General features: G+C 39.5%; 2 protein-coding genes across 3 annotated transcripts in view; both read right to left on the bottom strand.

The window, feature by feature from the left end:
• Window positions 1-64: 64 nt before the first annotated feature.
• On the bottom strand, window positions 65-5,516 carry LOC140827688 (uncharacterized). Its single transcript, XM_073190467.1, has 4 exons — window positions 3,935-5,516; window positions 3,274-3,576; window positions 2,074-2,165; window positions 65-1,131 (listed from the first exon to the last, which is right to left on the bottom strand). Exons 1-4 carry the CDS (start codon window positions 4,889-4,891, stop codon window positions 276-278), a joined length of 2,208 nt encoding a protein of 735 aa, XP_073046568.1. The 5' UTR covers window positions 4,892-5,516; the 3' UTR covers window positions 65-275.
• Window positions 5,517-10,087: 4,571 nt separating this feature from the next.
• The window catches only part of LOC140827687 (large ribosomal subunit protein eL38z/eL38y), a 29,490-nt gene continuing 16,931 nt past the window's right edge, over window positions 10,088-22,646 (bottom strand). Inside the window, exons 1-3 of one of the 2 annotated variants that reach the window (XM_073190465.1) lie at window positions 12,167-12,278; window positions 10,814-10,997; window positions 10,088-10,229 (exon numbers count right to left, since the gene is read on the bottom strand). In XM_073190465.1, coding sequence (XP_073046566.1) covers window positions 10,207-10,229; window positions 10,814-10,997; window positions 12,167-12,169 — 210 coding nt within the window. In that variant the 5' untranslated portion in view covers window positions 12,170-12,278 and the 3' untranslated portion in view covers window positions 10,088-10,206. Of the gene's footprint in view, window positions 10,230-10,813; window positions 10,998-12,166; window positions 12,279-22,646 lie in introns of those variants that run through there. The other variant, XM_073190466.1, reaches the window with a different exon arrangement.

Raw genomic sequence — 22,646 nt, 5'->3', positions numbered from 1 at the left:
AAATGTAAGCTTTAACTTCGTTATCAAACATAAGCAACACGTTGTATCAGCAAGTCGTTCCATTGCAGAAGATTCTTATAGAGGAAAGGTGTCAAAAAACACAGGCAAAATAAGCAAATCTTGGACTTTTCATCAAACGCCAGCCTCAATCAGAATTCTACTCGTCTATAAATCAACCCGTTATAAATTATATACACAAACATTAAAATGCGAGCTTTTTTAGCCACTTAAAATTAAAATATCCATATCTTTAATGGTGTCATAAGAAGTGATGATCATCTTGCCTTTGTTTCAATCGTTGGAGACGGTTGTGTGCAACCACCTAGGGCAGCAGCAGCAGATTCTACATGTGTGAGAAGATACTCGTAAATCTTCTTCCGTATTCTGTCAGTAGTCTCTGTGGAGACGTGTGGCGTATCCTCATCCTTGCCAGATCCAATCTCGTCCAACCAGTCATTCACACTCTTGAGCTGACTCAACATGCCGGCTATTTGACCATTGTCAGATAAAGATGAGGAATCAACATCAGAATCCAAGAATCTCTCAACAAAACTTAAGAACCAGTCTTGTGACTCCAGCTGCAGTACTTTAGACAACTCCACAGCCTCATCGAGGCTGTCTCCTTTGACCCACTCTAATGGAGGCAAGGTTTTTACATTCTGACCAACAGTTGGCCCGTCATTCACACGACGTGGATTTCCTATTGAAGAATTCTTAGAATTAGCAGTAGGGAGGGGTTTTGTCAAGGTTTTAGATGAAGTGTTTTTAATAGACTTCTCGAGTACTAAAACTGGCTGATTGCCGGAAAGTGACTTCAATCCTGGAGAAAGAGTCGAGGCAGCAAATGAGCTAGGGGTACCAGCTCTATGATATACCGTGAAGGGAGACAAATTGGTGCCCAATGCAGCATTGACCCACGAAGCAGCTAGGTTACGTCCCTCAGATGTGACCTTCCAAACTTCTTCTGATGATATTTCTTCACGACTATCAGAAGAATCGAGGGAAAAAGTTTTTGACAAGGACTCGGCAAGAATAAGAGATTTATTCAAGCTTGCATGCAGAGACAAGAACTGCTCCACCGCAGGCTGTGGATTATTTTCCTCTGCCGATGTACGTAACTCAGAATATGTGCTGCAAGTAAAAAAGATAAGGGAAAAAAACAGCATGAAACATAGAATCATTGTCGGGGAATTCTAATATGGAGTTGTGATGATCTATTGTTAAAACTAATCAATCATCTTTTAGGTCATGATATGTTGCATTCTTTTGCAGTTTGTTCATTCTAAAGGCATAAGTTTACCTTAACTATAATTTATTATGATGAAAATTCTCCATGTGAACACAAAGTCACAAACACGTATTCTAAATTATTAAATGAACCAGGAAATTACAGCATGGATATGGATTGCAAGGAAAGCGGGATAGACGAAGTCTTGATCTTTCCACAATGTGTTTTATTGACACCCTTTCACCTATTTAAATCGTATACGAAAAAATGGAATAGAAAGAACTTTCTACAGAGACACTGACCATGATTTAATTAATTAGAAATGAATGAGGCTTCACCTAATGCAAGCCAGGAAAATATGTGCAACCTGGGAAAATAGCGATCGAGGCTAACTTAGCCAATTCCAGCCTCCAGTTAAGAACACCGGATAGGATAAACAAGGAAGAGCATATTGTTTTCATTGTGGATACAGAAATTTATTTTGTATCATTAGGCATAGAGTTTGACAAATCAGTTAGCAAACCCATAGACATGTTTAAGATCATAGATCTAAGTAGAATCAATGGTATAAAAACTAAAATCTACAAAGAAAGGTCATTACCTGACAATCTTCCGTATATCGGAATGACAACATCCACATTTCACTTAAATTTATAACTATCAAACAAAATGACAACAATGCCAGCAAACAGAACTATAAGCAATTCATGTCATTGGAGCCTTATAAATATAGAGATGTTCAGAAACATTCTCTAACAAATAATAGTAAAATGTAAGCCTACTTATATGCTTAGTTGAAGGAAACTAACAATCATTTCGAGTTCATTGTTGAAGAAATACTGTACCTTACACACCGGAGCAGGCTTTCTGCTACGGAAGCTTCTTGGATTGCTTCTATAGCAGCTGTCTGTGCTGCATCTCTGTGCTTCAAAACCTCCTAATAGTTTCCAGAATCAGAAATAGAAAAGCCATATATCAGTTTTGGAGGAAAATGGGCCAATAAGCTGAAAAATAGACACAAGACATGCTTATATATGACCATTGGACTTCACTCGTAAGTCGTAACTAATGAGCTCAAGCTAGGCCAACATGCAACTTATAACAAGCACTAATACCACCAATGCATAATACATATCACAATGAGCCCAAGCAATAAAGAAAAGATAGCCCATATAAAGTTGAATCATCGAAATGACTTAATTGACTTGATCACAAACTTGAACTCGAAAAAGATAATCAACTTGAATTCCTAGGATCACATCAATATTCTTAGTGCCTCATTTAACAATTGATTCAACGATTACAACTAAATGAATTAAGCATGATTACACCATGCAAACAAATTTTCTCCCGCATCTTATGCATAAGAGGCCACCCGCTTTTCAAGAAATCTCATATTTACTACACAACAACATATTAAATATCTTTCTTATATTACCATGAGTTGGTAACTAATCGTAGTTGTTCAAAATCAAATTTGAGGCTGTTCGATAAACTTATCTTGAACATCATGCAAACATTGTGACAAAATAAATCATAGGTGGAAGAGAAAAATTGAGAGGGAAGAACAACAAATAAAGCAAACGTTAGAAAGATACAGTGGGCAAAAAAAGGATTGGAGCATTTGGATTTTTTGGTTTTTGGTTATTTTAAATAAAATTTACATTAACTTAAATAATAAGATATAATGAACTATTTTTCTTAAACATCTAAATAAGATATAGAAACTTACTGGTCAACATCATTAGATCTTTTTAAAAAAATTGACAACCAGCGCAGGCATCTTATGAGTCCTCTTATAGATATATTAAATAACTTCCACACTAAGCCACACAAGCTCTTTGATGATAGCTTTACTAAATGTAGCCGAATGACTGCTTGATGAAATAATCGAAAAACAAAAAACATTGCACGACTATTTCAAATACATCATCTAGATCATACATTATGAACAGAAAATAACTGCAAGGCCTGTGAAGGAACTTGTAATAAGTATAGCTTCTCTTAACTGCCAACTAGATAAAACTGAAAAGGCCTATTTGTACCTTCCCAAGCTTTGCAAGAGAAGAAGGAAGTGACGTCCATGAAACACTTGCATGAGTTAATTTCCGGTTTCCGAAAGAAACCTTGACCAGATTTCCTGGCAATCCGTCTTTAGAAACCTCTCCAGATGATTTCTTTCCAACTGAAGATGCTCGTGCAGATGACCTGTTAATTTCAACTGGATTTCCATTTGCGAAACCTTTCGTTACAGATGTAATTAAGGTACTTTCTTCTTTGCTTGATTTTGAAGATAACTTGTTCTCATCTTTAGAAGGCAACACTTCGCCAGTTGATTTCCTTGGTGCCTAAATCGAGAAAAGGAAGTGAAAATGTTGGATTTCTACATAAAATGCCATATAATATATATCTACTGGTACCAAGGTAAAAAAAAAAAAAACAAGTAGATTATTTACTTAAAAGTTTGAAAGGCATTTAGAATGGGATCAATCTGCAAAATTGATGCCTAAAGTGCAAGTTAATAATTTTTTCCAGATGATACAAAAAACATAACTGGCAATCCACTACTATGCTTAAGTAAAAAATGGTTAATGACAATTCACTACTCCGTTTGAAGATCATCCCTGCACCCGACCAGCTATACAGCTGATTACATTTTAAAAGTATAGAAAATACAAGCAAAAAATGACAGAAGGAAATACTTACAGAAGTATTTCGACCATCTGACTTCAAATCAAGCTTTTTGACCTTCAATCTTGGACTTTCCCTACTTCTGACATCCATATTCCCTTCCCAGCTCTTTCTCAAAGCCTTTGGCCCCAATTCAATTCCTTGAACAACATTCTTTATCAAACCCACACTGCCCACCTTCTTCGCGCTAGAAGTAATCCCGCCAGCAGGGCTTACCTTTTCTTTCACCCCCGCTTTAACAGTTGCCTTTTCCAACCTCTCCAGCCCCCTTATCTTTGATTGCTGCTTAACTGCATTTGCAAACTTCTCAAAAGAAGTTGGTAAGGAATAACAACTGGTTGGTGACGATGGTATAGACCTTGAATTCGAAGACTTTGATTTTCCGATTGGTTCCCTCTTCACATCTAAAGTCAAAATCACCTTGGACTGAGACTTGGATCGAGTCAGTTTTGGTTTGGTGTTATCTGATTTATCATCTTTCAAGCTGTTATTCAACCTTGTGGCCGAAGATTTCACATCACCCAAAATTTTTGAAGGTGATTTGGTTTTATCTATACCTTTCAAACCCAAAGATGATTTAGCATTGTTGTTGAGGAATCCTAAAGAATGAGTAGCAACTATATCTTCCGGGGTTCCCACACAAGGATGTCGGCCAGGTACCGGCCTAACCCCGATCAAAATAGGTACAGGGGAGGCAGACTCAAGTCTCTCAACATGTATAAACTGACCCAATTGAATCTTATCGCTAAGAATTAGATCGTCATGTTTATCAGGCAAAGAAACGTAGGTGGCATGGGAAGAATCCGATACCTTCAGGTAAAAACCTTGATTTGGGAAGAGCTCACCGCCAGCTAGTGCAGGAACAATGCTCACCACTTGCAATAAAGAAGACCTATGCTCTCCTGCAATTTTCACATCTGTATTCATATGCTGCAGTAACTTTAACAGAACTCCAGGGACCAAAGTTGCCATTTTCTTTTCACAAACTAGTCTTCACACATCACTTAAAAGTAGAACCCATGTGCAAAATCTCAAGATCTTTTACAGGGGACACGCATTCTTGAACAAAATACTGAATCTGGTGAGAATGGACCCAAGCATCAAATACACTTAGGTCCCCTTAAAAAAATAGTAAAAATTTATGAAGGGTAATAAAACAAACAGATCAGGAGGCGAAACAGGCGCCGGCCCTTCTTCTTGATTGAGCATAAATCACACAAACATATAATAACTCATAAAAGATGCCTCTTTCATACTTGTTACCAAAAGGGCATTCCTCAAACTTGACCAAAAACAACAATAACATGAAACAAGAATCGAAACTCTCAAGCTTTGGGCAAAGACCAATCTGAATAAGGAAGGTTGAGTTTAAGATGCGACAATGCTCGTGTTTCACAGTTGCTTTTACACAAAAACCAGATCGAAATACTTAATAAAAAAAATGACTGGAAAACAATCGATGGAACAGGTTGACAAGAACATAGAAGAAGGTACCCCAGCAGGAATTATTATTGCTCAACAAGAATCAAACTTGGATTGTGAAGCGAATAAATTCAATTGAATTTGTTTAGGAAAATGGTTGATGCTTACAGCTGAACAAATACAAAAGGTCAATCAAGAAGTAAATGAAAAGTTAATATTTATTCAGCCACTATTAAGCAATTTTCCTAATATTTGTTTTTATTTTTCATGTTTCGAGAAAATATTTCGAAAAATAATTTATGAGATAAAGATATATTTTGTATTTTTTTTATTTTTTAATAATATTATTTGACAAAAATTTACGTGAGACGGTCTCACAGGTCGAATTTGTGAGACATATCTATTATTTGGGTCATCCATGAAAAAATATAATTTTTTAAGCTAAGAGTATTACTTTTTATTGTGAATATGGGTAGGGTTGACCCGTCTCACAGATACTAATCTGTGAGACGGTCTCACATTAGATCTACTCATATTATTTTATGTTTGATTTCATATATGTATTATTTTAGAATAATATTATTTTATGTTTGATCTCATATATATATATATATATATTTTATATATATATATATATATATATATATATATATATATATGTGTGTGTGTGTGTGTGTGTGTGTGTATGCCTGATAGCTATACTGAGATATTTTAAAATTTTCAGATAAATTATTTCAAATAAAGCTTTTACTATCTATATTGTTAACTGATTTTGGACTCCAAAAATACAAAAAAGCATTTTCATAATAACATTATTTTTTAAAAGAATATAACATAAAATAAAATAAAAATTCAAAAATTAAATTAAAAAATAACTCTAAATCATTACATTATGGACAAAAACTTATTTTATATATAATTATATTTACATTTAAAAAAATTAATTTGTTAAACTAATTTTTATTTTTATTTTAAGAATGTTAAACTAAAATTTTGGATTGGTGACAAATTAGACCAATTGGGTGTTGTGACAACAGATGTCCCATGAATGAATTTAATGAAAGACTAACAAAGTAAAAAAGCAGAGGTTTGGTCCGACATTACGAGGGGCTTTGTTTCCACAGAAACATGCATGGAACAGATGATCATGTCCATGCATGTATATTATTCGATTTCGAGTCGAATTTATTCGATAAGATGCAATATTGTGATCAAAATATGATCATCTGGATAGTCAATTATGATACTTGAATAACTGGTTGTGTTTTTCCGGTTCCGGTTATTTTTAGTCTGCTACCCGATTTTCTGGGTACTGTTTTTACTATCCAAACCCAATCCGACTCGGGTAACTGTTGGGTACCCGTTCTGATATTCACTTTTTTTTATATAAAAAAAAAAAAAAACCTTACGCTTTCTCATTTTGTGACTAAAAAAATCTATTAAGAAAAAATAGTCTTATCGAAATAATCATATTTAATTTCAACATCAAATTAAACAAAGAAAATCAATAATTGAAACTATTTAAATTAAGTAGTAATAATTAACAAATATGTAAATCGAGAAAAAAGTATGTAAGTCGATGTCACTTCTGAATTTTTTCTGTTTCAAGTCTTTCACAAAGTTTATATTGATAACTTCAAATGTAATATAAATATCAACTTTTTAGCTCAAATTTATCTCGAAAGCATAAAAATTCATCATACAACAAAATAACACAAAATTATATCAATTAAATATGTCGGAAGCAAGAACAATGAGAAATTTGATATATATATACACCCTCATTCCCTCAAATTTTAAAAATGTCTTGAAACAATATAGATTATTCTAAGAGTAAAAAAAAGTAATATGATTATGAAAAACGATATCTAAACTTTTTAATATAATAATCATCATCTTGTGAAACTTGGGACTTTTACACTATTATAAATTTTGAATTTTAAAAATTACTAGCTCTAATATCATTTTACCTCAAAAATTTAGGGGAAAAAAATATTTTATATCAAAACAGATATTGCAAGTGGGAGATAGGCATTTAAACAAGGGATTGGTCCATAAATACGAGGAGAAATAATTTTTTTTTGTATAATATTAATTGTTAATACATGTGGGATGTGATAAAGTTACACCAATTGTATTCATTGACTAATAATTGGGAATTAAATAAGTCCACCAAATCAATTATATTGTGTATTTTGTGTGTGTGTGTGTGTGAATTTATTTGGTATATGAGATGAGCCACCCTACTTGAATCTAGCCAACCACTACCCGATTCCCTTTTTCTGATTTTAATATGATTTTGAAAGTATTTTTTTGAGACGATCTCATGGATCTTAATTCTCGAGACGAATCAAATTTGTTCATATTTATAATAAAAAATAATACTTTTAGATTTACTACTCAAATAGATTACATGCCTCACAGATTGGTCCGTGAGACCGTTTCACATGATTTTTTAAAAATATTTTTATTCTAAACACTACTTAGAAGTGAAGATTTATAATTCAAGAAAGGTGCTTTGTAAAATGTATATATATATATATATATATATATATATATATATATATATATATATATATATATATATATATATATATATATATATATATATATATATATATATATTATGTTTCAAGCACTCGTGAAATCTATTTTTATGATGAGGAAAATTATAGTTTTCATTATGTTTGTTTATCTCTTTGTTATTTTAATAATTTATTTTATCAAAATTAGATTTTATTCAAGTGTATTTAAATTTTGATAATTTTTGTTTTTTTGTGTGGAAGTGTTGATGTAACGTGCCACACGTATGTATCATATAGAAATCACTTCAGCGTCATTACCGGTACCACGACATTAAAAAAACAAAAATTGTAAAAAAAAAAAAACATATTAAAACTGAAATTTGATAATACAGATAATCAAATTATAAATAGAAAATATACATGACTAAAATGACAATAATCTCATTTATTAATCAAAATGTAAATCATGTATGTTTATATTTTTAAAATGAGATGGTTTTTGCATTGTATTTTTCTTATATACGAGAATCTGCAAGGCTATTTATTTTTCCATATCATTAGTTATTTTGATTTAAATAAATAAAAAAATATTGAATACAAAATAATAAATGTACTAAAATGTAAAAATAAGTCGAAATTATTATTTAGTTTATACATTTTAATAAATATTTATAATAAAAATAAAAATAAAAATAAAACTTTTTTTCCTGCAACTATGGATCACCATTTTTATATGGACAGAGAGATGTGAAGAACCTGTTGGCGGGGGTTGAATCCATGTGCTTTAAGATAGCCTTGTCGGTTAAAATATTTGTTCTTCTTTTCCCAAAAAAATCCTCATTTATTGATTTTTTTAACCCAATTTATTTATCTATTAGAATTAATTTAATTAATGGGAACATTAATTTATGATCTAGTCATAAATAGATATATTTTTGACATTTAAAACAATAATAATAATCTAATGATTAAGAAAAACTTCATATCCATCTCATAAAAAACGACACAATTCAGAAATCAGAAAATTCTCACTTTTTTAACAAACCAAACTCATATATTACAAAAAATAGTCACCTGAATACGCAAATTTTTAGACTAAAGATATAAGAAAAATTAAATACAATACCTTGGATATATTGACACATATAAATAGAGGTTTTTTAGTATTAACTGTACAATTTAAATCTTTTAGACTAAGCTCAAACGTTATATACACCAGCGAGTAACGAATCGTGCACGAGCTTTTCAATACACTTTTTAGTGATAATTTTATATTCTATCTATTCAATTTTTATACAAAAATGGGTACATATTATTCTAGAATAAGTGCAATATGGAAAGTGTTAAAAAATTTCAAATGATAATTATAAACTTTCAAGGATAAAATAAGGATTATAGAAATGAGTACATACCACGGAACCACACTACCATGTTCACGTTTAATATAGTTAATTTGGTACGTCATATGATAATCACGAGAAATTTAGCGTCCGATTCCAGCAAGTGTCATTAGTTTTGACGCAGGTTTTGAAATTACCCTGGGCCCGAAATCACAAATAAAATCGTTAGGAGGGGGCCAGGAGGGTGTCCTGGCGTACCCCTCCGACGCTCAAGTCAGAGACTGAAGATATATGGAGAGAGCAGCTAATGGTGCTGCTGAAAACGATATAGTGAATTAATTAACTGAACACTTAAACCTGGTATTTATAGGAGAATACATGGGCCTTTGATGGACCTATCTTCTATTTGGACTTGGGATGGACCAAGGATAGTGAACTCATCCATGGGATATCAGTGTTACAATCAGACTATGAATTTCAATATGATATAATTCGGATAATTAATTCTAAGTTTAAAGTTTAGAGATGTTATAATTTCAAAATTGACATTCGACACAAGTTGAGTACAACACATATCAAACAAATTTTATTATTTTTAAATTTAAGGATTTTTTACACAATTTTTTGTCTATAATAAAAAAAATCCAAATAAAAAATATATATAAAAAAACATTTTAGTGTAGTCTAAAGTTTTGAAAAATTAGTGAGATATTATAGTTAAAAATAAATTTCATATTTACTAAAACATATTTTTACCAAATGAAAATAGATTAATTTATACTTGGGAGATGTAATTGATTCCAGAAAATAACAAACATTGGACATATCTTTCCACAACAAAAAAAAAAACAGGAATATATGAATCATCGAAGCCCTGCAAATTGATCTTAGTACAGATTAAATTCAATCAGGAAACGGTCTTTAAACCAAATATTCGAAATAAATTTAAGCAAAAATATGTTTTGAAAACGCTACACCATTCCATTGGCAAATCCTAAGCTCACAGGTCTTGCACAGCCAAACCTGAAACAAATCAAACAAATATTAGTTGCCACAAAGCTTTCTGCATCAAAGTACAGGCAAAATGGAGGAAAATATAATTCAAAAGTCTTGGATAAAAATATCAAGGCTTAAAAAGAAACAAATTATTAATCTCCACCATTAATAAGTTCTTTTTAACAAGTAAAATCAATGTCCACATACAATAGTGCAAGAGTTTTTCAGGAAAAAAATACTTTTAGGGACCTTCTCTGAAACCTGTGGAACAAGTGATTTTTCAAACTTGTTAAACAGTTCGGTATGTTTTCAAAAAAGTGCTTTTAGTAAAACTGATTTTAAGAAGATGACTTCTTTATCCAAACATAGTCTAAATGTTTCCAAACTTTTAACAATTTAAGCTGTTCTTTTCAATCATATTAGTCGATTTGATGTTCCCCAATGCTGTAATGAAATTTATTTTGGGACATGTAAATTTGAACCCATTTATTGGATCAATGAATCCTTCGATCAAAAGATAACTTCATCGGCTCCAAACTACTTTTGGAACAAGACATGATATGAAAAAGACATTGATGAAGTAAAACAGGGATGATGTGAAGTCAATGAACCTGGCGGAAGAGATTGCTTCAATTTGTCCGCTTTCTCGAGATCAAAGACACAGAGAGTGTACAGGTACTTTGAGCACCTAACTTTGAACTTCACAACATCTTTACTCTTCTTAATCTTCACAGACCGCGCATCTTTCCTTCTAGCTGTCAGAAGGAAGTCTTTGATCTCGTGAATCTGCTTCGGCTATCACAAAACCAAAACAAGGTGTTTAAACAAAATTCTGGCAAAAAAAAAAGAGATAGACAGCATCCACTGCAGCAGAGGTTTCAGAAAGGTGGGGGGGGGGGGGGGGCGGGAATATTATCAAAAAGATTGAGCATCAGCTCATTTCAAACAGAAAAAAATTAGATAGACACAATTCCACCAACTGAACATAAGAAACTTGGCAGACACACCATAAACGCTTGCCGTAACTCTGGTTTTTATTACTTCAAGATAGAGATGAAATTCTACCAAATACTAAAGGACTTTCTCCGCAACTACACGCAAAGTTATGTACACTACCAAGTAAAAAGAACGTGAAAAAATGAATGCTCAATCAATTATCCAGTAACTTCACTAACAACAATGTCTTTATTTGTGACAATCTTACAACCTAATGATTTAGATATCAAATACATGGGATGAAAAATATCAGTTTCAAAATGGGAAACTAACAAATGACCACTCTCCAAAAACCGAAAATAGAACTTCCGGAAACACAGAAGAACTAAACCAATAAAACACATAACATGCAAATTTCACATCAGAGCAAGCAAATTTCACATCAGAGCAAGCAAATCTCGGTGGGACTAATATAGAGTTATTGCATTTAACACTTAAATTCAATTCAATGAAACCGTCGGGAACATTAAGAAACTAAGAACATAGACATCTTCTTCTATTAGCCTAAAATGGCTTAAAGAATACTGTATCATACTTGCAGTGTCAAAACAACACTAAAACTCGAACCTAGAAACCAACTAACGAGAAGGCAGTTGAAACCAAATCATAGAAAACAACTGCCCACCATTAAAGACCTTACGAAAACCAGCTTTTCTTCGCGCCAACGAGTAATCATCTACAGAAAAAAACAGATATATACCGAAAAAGGGACGCTGGATTATCGCTACCCTAAAGACATTCCAGCAGCTCCATCACAAAAAAAACCATGAATAATACCTTTTCCTAGTATTAAAAAAAATATAAAATAAGCAACAAAATCAAAGACATCGAAGGCAAAAAAAACCATAATCTGAGCTCCAAAACATGCAGAATCATCGAAAACACAAGATCTTTGTTAGTTTCTAGAAACAATGACGGATCAAACTACGAACGCAGAGCACCAAAGTTCAAAGAGAAGCAAAGAGTACCATTTTTGCGGCTGTCTCGCTGATGCAAAAAACCCTAAATTTCAAAGAGGTTTATAGGCCAGAAGAACTGGACCATAATTGGGCTCTTTGAGGACCAATTATCCAACTGGACTATATGTATGGGTATGGGTTTCCCAATACTAATCCATTCTGAATTGGGCTTCCATTATATACCCCAATAATTTGTGTAAATAAAGCTTATTTTAGCAAAGTTTAGTACGGTTTGGAACACCAAGTGTAACAGAAGATTTCGTCTCGTGTATATTGTACACATATTTAGATACTAAAAATACAAACAAATTTTGCTTTGACACTTTTGTTCACGAAAAAATTGACAAAAGAAAAGAAACAAGGTAAAAGATCGAAATATTTGGGTTTAAGAACGTATTTGAGAGGAGTATTGGAAATAACTCCATGTTTGGATAAATTTGAAAATCCACTACAATGACTCAAAAAATAACTATTTGATATTTAAAACACATTGTCATGTTATTATGGATTTGAAATTCGTAGCTTCAAATACATTCATCCAAATGCAATTTAATATTCATAACTATGGGTTGATGAGATTTAATAAGATTGTATAGATAAATAATGTCGTAATTACTAAAATATTTGAGTATGATGTAGAATAGTATTGAATAAATAATAATAATATGTTTGGTTTGATTCATTAATGAGATGATATAATTAAATTTTTATATTTTTCAATAATTAATAAAAATAAATAAAGATATGCATGATTGTAATTTGAATTTTATGATTTGATCGATATGAGATAAATCGTCAAAACAAAATTGTAACCAAACATTTAATGGGATTAGATTGACAATCATAAATTTGATATTGTGGTCAATTGGCAAGTGACTGTATTTTAATCATATTGATTTGCTTTTCAATGTTTCAATATCTATTGTCTTATTTGTATTTAAAACAATCAAATGAACTTTGTAAAAAGCAAAAACGAAAATTATACATGAATATGGAATGTGACTCCATTAATAACATTACATATTTATTATAAATGTATTATAATTCTTTAAACTTTTTATATCTCATTTTTATATTGATGTCAACCGGGCAAATCGGGTGGTAGCCGGGTGGGCGATTTGCCAAGTCGAGTGTTTAGATATATATGCGAACGTTAATACGAGCTACTGATGGCCCAGGGTGGTTGAGCTCTCTGTCACCTGAATGACAACGCCCGGGATGATTTGAGTAGTAACCCTGAAACCACAGAATGTTAGGGGAGCGCCGGAAGTTGTTCCGGCGTATCCACTCCGACGCTCAAGTCAGTGATGTACGCAAAGGAAAACTTCGAAAGTAAGAATATTTGTGAGTGCTTGTGAGTATTCAGAGAAGAGTCGATACCTCTGTGAAACACCAACGGAGGGTACTTATAGATGAAGCTGGTGGATAACTTGCCCGTAAAGTTCGGATGGTGGTCCATGACTTGAGATCATGGGCCACGTTGCAAAGTGGTGGGCCATGTACTGGGAGTGGACTTGGTCATGGAGTGTGGGAGGATGGGCTCCGTGATGTCCGGAAGACGTGGTAGTCAGAACGTGTCTCTTCCCCGGATATCTTCCACCCGGGTGCTTCGGAGGTACTTTTCGGACCGGGAAGTTTTTACCCCGGGTATTGGCTAATTATTCACTGGGCGGTGGCTCGCCAAGTAGTTCATTGGGAATTCCTCAGATAACTGAGTGCACAACTTGCCGGGCGTCTGAAGATCCGGAATCCCGTTTTTCACCCCGGTTTAATGAAAGTAATTGCATTTTGATATTTTCTCCCTGCTCTAATCTTGCCCAAGTTTGAGGACCTCTCGGGTCAGGGTCTGTATCCGGGGCCCGGTTCCCTTGGGGCATCACCACTCCCTCCTAAAAAAATCGGGCTAGAGTCTGTCTCGCTGTCCCGATTGGTACAAAGCAGTTCTCTTGGTGATAGCGGAGTCTTCTAGAATCCTACAAATGTGGATATCATCGCTAATGCTGTCGTAAGCCCTAAGATTCAAACTTATCCGCAATGTTTCGCGTTTCGAAGACTGTTATGATATCTCGATATTTACGCCTGTCTTTTCGCCTGCTCGGTGCAACTTCCAATACTCATCTCAACCGTTGATATATTCGGGAATTGATGATCGTGATACACTCCTCCTTCCTATATATATACATATGGTGTCCTCCCACCCTTCCACTATCCCTTGCCGATTACTTCCATAGATATGGCCGGTGCCAGCAACTCCAGAACTCCAGGGATGCTTGAAGCCCTTAGGGAGCCCAACCTGGAAGTCCAAAAATCCCTCATAGAGGACGAAGTGCTTAACGAAGTTCTCAGATATTGGGAAAAGCTTCAAGAACTGAAACTTTTCTACGATTCTGGGGGAGCCGTCACCCCGGCCCTGGTATCCAAACTAAGGAAAGTGCGCCAACAACTACACATAGCTGAGTGGGTGGACATCTTCACTGATGGCCGTGTATATCAACTAATGCTTCGGAAGGAATTGAAGCTCCTGAAGAACATTCTTGGTTCTCCTATCTTCATGCAAGGCTCCCCTCCCCCGCTGTCTGCTTGGTTGAAGATACGAATAATTATAATAGAAGAGAAATATGACGATGTAATGCGTGCCAATGTATATGGTTAAATACAGCTTTATCTCGGTTTCTTTCTCTGTCACTGTTCGAATATGACCATTTATGAATCTCTCAACTGATATATCACAAACTGTATACCATTATCTAATGAGATGACTCACTGGAATTACCACACCTAATACCTCCCGAGACATTAACACAAACGCCGGGGCCACGTGTCTCCCGGGCTTCACAAAATGCCGGTAACCTAAGACTCCCGACCCCTGGTATGGTGTCACCACCACACCCTTCTGATTTTTAACCTTAAAATCTCATGGAGAGACGTTTCATTTTCCGAGGCAATGATGACACTGCGACATTGATATTTGTTCACATCCCTCCCCCTGATCGTAACAACTTACGAGGCGTTTACTGACCATATACGTATTCTTAGACCAACGGCGGCGCTTAACTTTTTCGCTACATAAATGCGCTGTCGTTTGGTAAAGACGGGAACTCTTCGGCTTCCCCGTATTCAGTACCCTTTGCCTATAAATAAGCAGATGCAGGTGAGGTGAACAACATTTCAAGATGCCGAGTTCAAGCGAATCCACTGTCTGCAGCAGCCCTTACGGCCCTTTGCCCCCCTCAACGCGCGCTCGCCTGAACTCGTTGAAGAGGACTATCGAGGAGTTCATCCATTTGAAAGTCATGTCCACTCGGCGTAAGATTCATGATCTTGTACGCTCCCACCAGGAGGGCCTGGCCTTCACCCGGCCGCAGAGAGCACTGGCGAGGAGATACAAGCGGGAATTTCACGTGGCGCGCGTGGCAGAGCTAGCCACTGATCAGGTCCTGCTGCAGGCAATGCTGCGGAAGGAAAGGAATCAACTGAACAAGCTTGCTGCGACCGAGTCCCTTGCCAATCTCCCACTCCCTGAATTGCACCACTGGATGTCTGCGTGGCAATCTCGTGTAGACTCTAGGATGTCAGCTGTAATACGGTGCCGGTTCCATTAATAATATTCTATTTCGCGTATGTTTGTATTTTCTTCAAACTTCACTGGCTTTTAAGATAAAATACTGAGGTCTAAACCTCCTGAACTTAAAGTTATATGCCAGGGCCTTAAACCTCCTGGGCTTAAGATAATAACACGCCGGGGCCTTAAACCTCCCGGGCTTAAGATAATAACATGCCGGGGCCTTAAACCTCCCGGGCTTAACATAATAACATGCCGGGGCTTTAAACCTCCCGGGCTTAACATAATAACATGCCGGGGCCTTAAACCTCCCGGGCTTAATATAATAAGATGCCGGGGCCTTAAACCTCCCGGGCTTGAGATAATAACATGCCGGGGCCTTAAACCTCCCGGGCTTAACATAATAACATGCCGGGGCCTTAAACCTCCCGGGCTTAATATAATAACATGCCGGGGCCTTAAACCTCCCGGGCTTTAATATGGTAAGATGCCGAGGCCTTAAACCTCCCGGGCTTGAGATAATAACATGTTGGCTCTCTTCTCGGAATGTTACTCAGACCGCCCTGATGACACGTGCCCCTCTCTCTCATCCCAACGGTCGGAGATGTTCCATATTCCGAGGAGCCGATCAGTCTGACACCCTCATGATTACACGTCCTTTCACCTGCCCTGCACAGCTGACAAGGTGCATCCCGTTCGTCCGTATCCATTCAGATCAATGGCGGAGATCCACGATCCAGGTGTATTCTTCTGAACCCATGCGGGCCTTTGGATTACGGCTAGATCTACGGCCCAGATCGTTTCCCCGTTCCTATATATATGTCTCCTTCTCCATCACTCCTTACTCTTTAGCAAACTCAAGCTCTCGCGTCTCGAAACTCTGCACAAACTCCGCTGCATCCTCGACGTCCCGACCACTATTTTTCTTCAACAACAATCCTTGTAAGTCCCTTTCTTTGTCATGTCTTCTTCTCATACTTCTTCTACATCAGGTAGGATCTACCACGGCTCCTCGGAATTTGAGGAAGAGGCCCTGCTTGATAGCCCATCAGTTTCTGCTTCTCCCATTTCTACTTTCCGCCCCCAAAATCCAATTTCCTCTCCTCCTCCCAAAAAACTAAAATTTTCCCATGGGGCTGGGTCTTCAAGCTTCCAGAAGAAAGAGAAGAAGGCAACTTCTTCAAAACCCTCAGCCCGGGTTGCTTCTTCTCCAGCCCAGGCTGCTGCTACTGGCCCCTTGCCGTGGTTTTCCACCATGGCCAGCTCCCTTCGAGCCAAATCAGCCGAGGAGATCCGTCTTCTCGGCTCCATCCCTCCTAATTTTGACATCATCATCCCGGGCCTTAGCAACCGGGCTGACCAACCACCAGAAGGGTGTCTAACCTTCTTCCGAGACCAGGTGGCTAATGGTCTCCGGTTTCCCCTCCACCCCTTCTTTGTCGGGATATCCTCCCTGCTGGGTATTCCCCTTAACCAATTCCATCCTAATGCTATCAGGATGATGACTTGCTTTTTTACTCTTATTTCTATGTACCCTGACATAGCCCTTGAGCCTTCCCTTTTCAATTTTTTCTTTATCTGTTATATTGGCGATTACGCCTTTTCCTTCAAGACCCGGTCTCACCACAAACTTTTCGGAGATATCCCTTCCTCCGTCAAGGATTGGAAACGCCGGTTCTTTTATATCCGTCTTCCCCGTCTTCCCGAGTGCCCGGCTGGGTTTATTTCTGCCCTCCCCGCTCAGCCCGGTCTCCCAGAAAATTACCGCACCCTAGACTCTTACACCCTGAGCGAGGAGGTGGTGGGAGGAAAAGTGTATAGCTCCTCCGCCCTCCTTAGTGAAAAGCTCCTGATGGCCTTCGGGCTGAGTCCCAGGATAGAGGACCCTACCGATCGCATCATCGAGGAGTTTGACCCCTCCCGCTCCGGTAGGTTTCCTCTGCTTGCCATTTATATTTCCTTACTTACCTTACGCTTTACCTGTTTTTAATGGGTTGTTCCCTGGTATAATTTCTTTTGCAGAAACCGAGATGAAAGAGGCCTTCATCCAAAAAATAGCTGAGGAAAAGGCCGCTAAAAAGGCTGCCCGGAAAGCTGCTGCTGCTGAGAAAAGGGCCCGAGAGCATCAGGGGTGTTCATCCCGGGTGGCCACTGAAGGCCCGGTCGAGGAGAGGCCGGTACTCCAAGTGCCTGCTACAAAGGAGACCCCAGCTCCTGCCGAGGTTACCGGGCCCTCGGAACATGGGGTTATTATAATTGAGGAGGGGGACAAGTCTCCGGACCAGCCCCTTCTGACTGTCAGGAAAAGGAAAGCTGCCCGGGAGCTGGTTCGTGTTGAGTCCCGGGTGATTACCCAGATGGTTCAGGGGTCTGGGCCCGTCCCCCCGGTGTCCCCCGATGGGTCCTCTCAGGTCCTTCCTGCCACCACTACTCCTCCTGCAATGCCCGGGACTATATTTTCGGCCGGGAGCTCGAAGATGGGCTTCCAAATACTGAAGCGGGTGGTGACTCCTGCCGAGGAGACTATCCTACAGGCTTCGAAGGCCGGGGATCTCATGCTGGAGAGCTTTAACCTCGCGCTGGCTGTATGCTCTCTCCCCTTACTTCTGCTTCTTTGCTTTACTGGTAATACTTTTCCTTATGTGATTTTTGCTTATTCACAGAGCGGGCAGCTGGCCAGGGTGGCTTTTGAGAAGATGAGTGCCCTGCAAGAGAGCACAGAGGCCCGGGTCACCTCTGCCACCGCTCTTCATGAAGGTTCCCTGGCCCGCATTGCTGAACTTAAAAACCTCCATGCGGGGGAACTACGGGGCCAGGAAGATACAATCAATGTCTTGCAGGGCCAGATCGGAGAAGCCTGGGCAGAGATCTTTTCGCTGAAGGCTTTACTGGAGAAGACGGAGGCCCGAGCTGAAAAGCTAGATTTGGATGCCCGGGACGCTCTGGATAATTTCGTGCTGGCCACCGAGAGGGTGAGTGAACTGGAGGCGAATCTTGCAGCTCGGGCCACCTTAGAAGAGGAGTGGCGGGTTTCTTTTCTTGCTACTGCGGAATTCCAGCAGCTGGTGACTAATAAAGCCTTTCCTTATTTCAAGGCGGGCTTTAATAAATGTAAGGGGCAAGTGAAAGAAGCAGGTCTACTGCCTCCGGAGAAGAAGAGCCTCCTAGACTTAGTCCGGGCTGCTAGCTCCCTGCCGGAGGACGGTGCAGAGATCCCGGATGAGGAAGAGTCCGAGGTGGAGGAGGACTCAGAGCCTGAGACTGCCCCTTAGATTTTTGTTTATTTTTCTTCTTACGGTAGTTGTAATAATTTCTCTTTTAATGGATTTTCTCATTCATCCGTGTGTCTTCGTTTTATCTCTGTTAATAATAAGAATTGCAGGGAAACTAGGGCATGGTATCACCCGGGCCTTTAATAATAAACTGAAGGGAAAGCCGGGGCGTGGTGCCACCCGGGCCCTCAATAATAAATTGGAGGGAAGCCGGGGCATGGTACCACCCGGGCCCTTAATAATAAACTGAAGGGAAAGCCGGGGCGTGGTGCCACCCGGGCCCTTAATAATAAACTGAAGGGAAAGCCGGGGCGTGGTGCCACCCGGGCCCTTTAATAATAAACTGAAGGGAAAGCCGGGGCGTGGTGCCACCCGGGCCCTCAATAATAAATTGGAGGGAAGCCGGGGCATGGTACCACCCGGGCCCTTAATAATAAACTGAAGGGAAAGCCGGGGCGTGGTGCCACCCGGGCCCTTAATAATAAACTGAAGGGAAAGCCGGGACGTGGTGCCACCCGGGCCCTTTAATAATAAACTGAAGGGAAAGCCGGGGCGTGGTGCCACCCGGGCCCTCAATAATAAATTGGAGGGAAGCCGGGGCATGGTACCACCCGGGCCCTTAATAATAAACTGAAGGGAAAGCCGGGGCGTGGTGCCACCCGGGCCCTTAATAATAAACTGAAGGGAAAGTCGGGGCGTGGTGCCACCCGGGCCCTTTAATAATAAACTGAAGGGAAAGCCGGGGCGTGGTGCCACCCGGGCCCTTAATAATAAATTGAAGGGAAGCCGGGGCATGGTACCACCCGGGCCCTTAATAATAAACTGAAGGGAAAGCCGGGGCGTGGTACCACCCGGGCCCTTTATAAATTGTTTGAGGGGAAGCCGGGGCATGGTACCACCCGGGCCCTTTATAATAAATTGAAGGGAGGCCGGGGCATGGTACCACCCGGGCCCTTAATAATAAACTTTCCTGAAGCTTGCTTTTTATTGCCAAGTATTTACAAGGGATTTACAAAAACTTCTAAGGAAAATATTTCTTAAGATGGAAAGCATTCCAGGGCCTTTTGAGAGGACGGCCTTGCCCATCTTCAAGATAATAAGTGCTTGAGCTAACTTTGCGCACCACCTTGTAAGGACCTTCCCATCGGGCCTCAAGCTTGCCAACATCTCCAGCCGAATTTGCTTTTTTCAGGACCATATCTCCTATCTGGAATTCCCGATGTCGGACCCTTTGGTTATAAGTTTTCATCACCCGACGCCGATAAGCCTCCATTTTGATTGCCGCTCTTTCTCTCCTTTCTTCAATGAGATCGAGTTCATTGGCCCGGGCCTTATCATTATCCTCCGGATATGCGTGCACCCGGGTTGAGGTTTGCCCGATCTCGGCCGGGAGCACTGCTTCAGAACCATACACCAGGCTGAATGGTGTTTCCCCAGTAGCCGTTCGAGGTGTGGTACGGTATGCCCAAAGAACACTGGGCAACTCTTCTACCCAGTCTTTTCCAACTCCGTATAATCGAGCTCTGAGTGCCTGGACAATAGTGCGGTTGGTTACCTCAGTCTGCCCATTGGCTTGTGGGTAAGCAACTGAGGTAAAAGCCTGAGTAATCTTCATCTCCTCGCACCAAGCCCTGACTTTATTCCCCTGGAATTGCCTGCCGTTGTCAGATATAAGCTTTCGGGGAATCCCGAACCTGCAGACAATATTTTTCCATAGGAATTTAAGAACCTCTCCCTCCGTGATTTTAGCCAGGGGCTCTGCTTCCACCCATTTAGAGAAGTAATCAATCCCTACGAGCAAAAATTTTTTTTGAGCTCGGGCCACAGGGAAGGATCCCACGATATCCAGGCCCCACTGATCAAAAGGGCAAGAGGCCCGGATAGGCTTCATCAGGGCAGTTGGGTGGTGATTAATGTTGCTATGCCTTTGGCATCCCTCACATGAGCGGACCACCCGGGCAGAATCTTGATGCATAGTAGGCCACCAGAATCCAGCGAGCAAAGCCTTCCTAGCCAGGGAGGTTGCTCCAAGATGATCTCCGCAGCAGCCCTCATGAATCTCCCTTAGAACATAAATGGACTCGTCCCCGGAGATACACTTGAGAAGGGGACCTTGGAAAGACCGCCGGTATAGGATGTCATTGATCACAACAAAACGAGCTGCTCTCTTTTTGATTTGACTGGCCTCCTTGGCATCCTCGGGTAGATGGGACCGAGAGATGTAGTCAAGGATGGGAGTGGCCCAATCATCTTCCCGGGTTTTAGGAGGCTCGGTATCCACTGAGGATACCAGGCTAGTGTGGTAAGATATACCCGGTTCCCGATAGTCAGTAAGTGAAGCCGCCATTTTTGCCAGGGCATCGGCTTCAGTATTTTTCTCTCGGGGAATCTGCTGTACGCTCCAATCTATGAAATATGCTGATAACTCCCTGATGATAGTCAAGTATTTTACAAACTTCTCCTCCCGGACCTCATACGCTCCCTTTACTTGTTGGGCTACCAACTGCGAATCTGTATAAATAATGACCCGAGTAGCTCCAGCATTCCGGGCTGCTTTTATCCCGATGATAACGGCCTCATACTCTGCTTCATTGTTGGAGGCCCGGAAGTCCAACTTAACTGCCAACTGTATTTTTTCCTCGGTGGGTGATATCAATAGTACTCCCACCCCGCTGCCATCTTTGCCGGAAGCCCCGTCTACAAATATCCTCCAAATTCCCTCGATATCGGGGACAATCATCTCAGTGATAAAATCTGACAAGGCCTGGGCTTTAATCGCCTTCCGGGGTTGGTACTCGATGTCATACTCTCCCAATTCTACAGTCCACTTTACCAGCCTTCCCGAGATCTCTGGCTGAGTCATGATTCTCCCGAGAGGGGTATTGGTCAGCACCGTGATAGGATGAGACAAGAAGTACGGGCGAAGTTTCGTGCTGTAATTATCAGGGCCAGAGCCACCTTCTCTACTTCGGTATATCTAACCTCGGGCCCTTTGAGTGCGTGACTCACATAATAGACCGGCCTTTGATCAGTACCTTCTTCTCGGATCAGTACAGAGCTGACAGCATATTCGGTAGCCGAAAGCTACACCCAAAGTTTCTCTCCGGGTCCAGGCTTCTCAAGGACAGGGAGCCCGGCTAGGTGATTCTTCAATTCTTTGAAAGCCTTCTCACATTTTTCATCCCAGCCAAACTCTTTGGCTCTCCTTAGGGCTTGGAAGAAAGGGTAACTCCGGTGTGCAGATCGAGAAATAAAGCGTGATAAGGCGGCGATTCTCCCTGTGAGCCTCTGTACATCCTTGACTGATTTTGGGGATGCCATTTCAGTAATAGACCTGACTTTCTCCGGATTGACCTCAATTCCTCTCTCGGTGACCATGAACCCAAGGAACTTGCCACTCTTAACTCCAAATGTGCATTTGGCTGGGTTAACCTCACCCCATACTCTCGGAGAGTAGAAAAAGTCTCTTCGAGGTCTGGGATGAGCTCATTGTGTGCCCGAGATTTCACCAAGATATCGTCTACGTAAACCTCGATATTCCGCCCGGCTTGCTTGGTGAATATCTTGTCCATCAATCTTTGATATGTTGCCCCGGCATTTTTTAACCCAAAGGGCATGACCACATAGCAAAAGGTTCCTCCCGAGGTAATGAAGC

The sequence above is a fragment of the Primulina eburnea genome, chromosome 3 (assembly GCF_022965805.1).
Source record: "Primulina eburnea isolate SZY01 chromosome 3, ASM2296580v1, whole genome shotgun sequence".
Lineage (NCBI taxonomy): Eukaryota > Viridiplantae > Streptophyta > Magnoliopsida > Lamiales > Gesneriaceae > Primulina > Primulina eburnea.
This window is presented reverse-complemented; position numbering and strand designations above follow the sequence as displayed.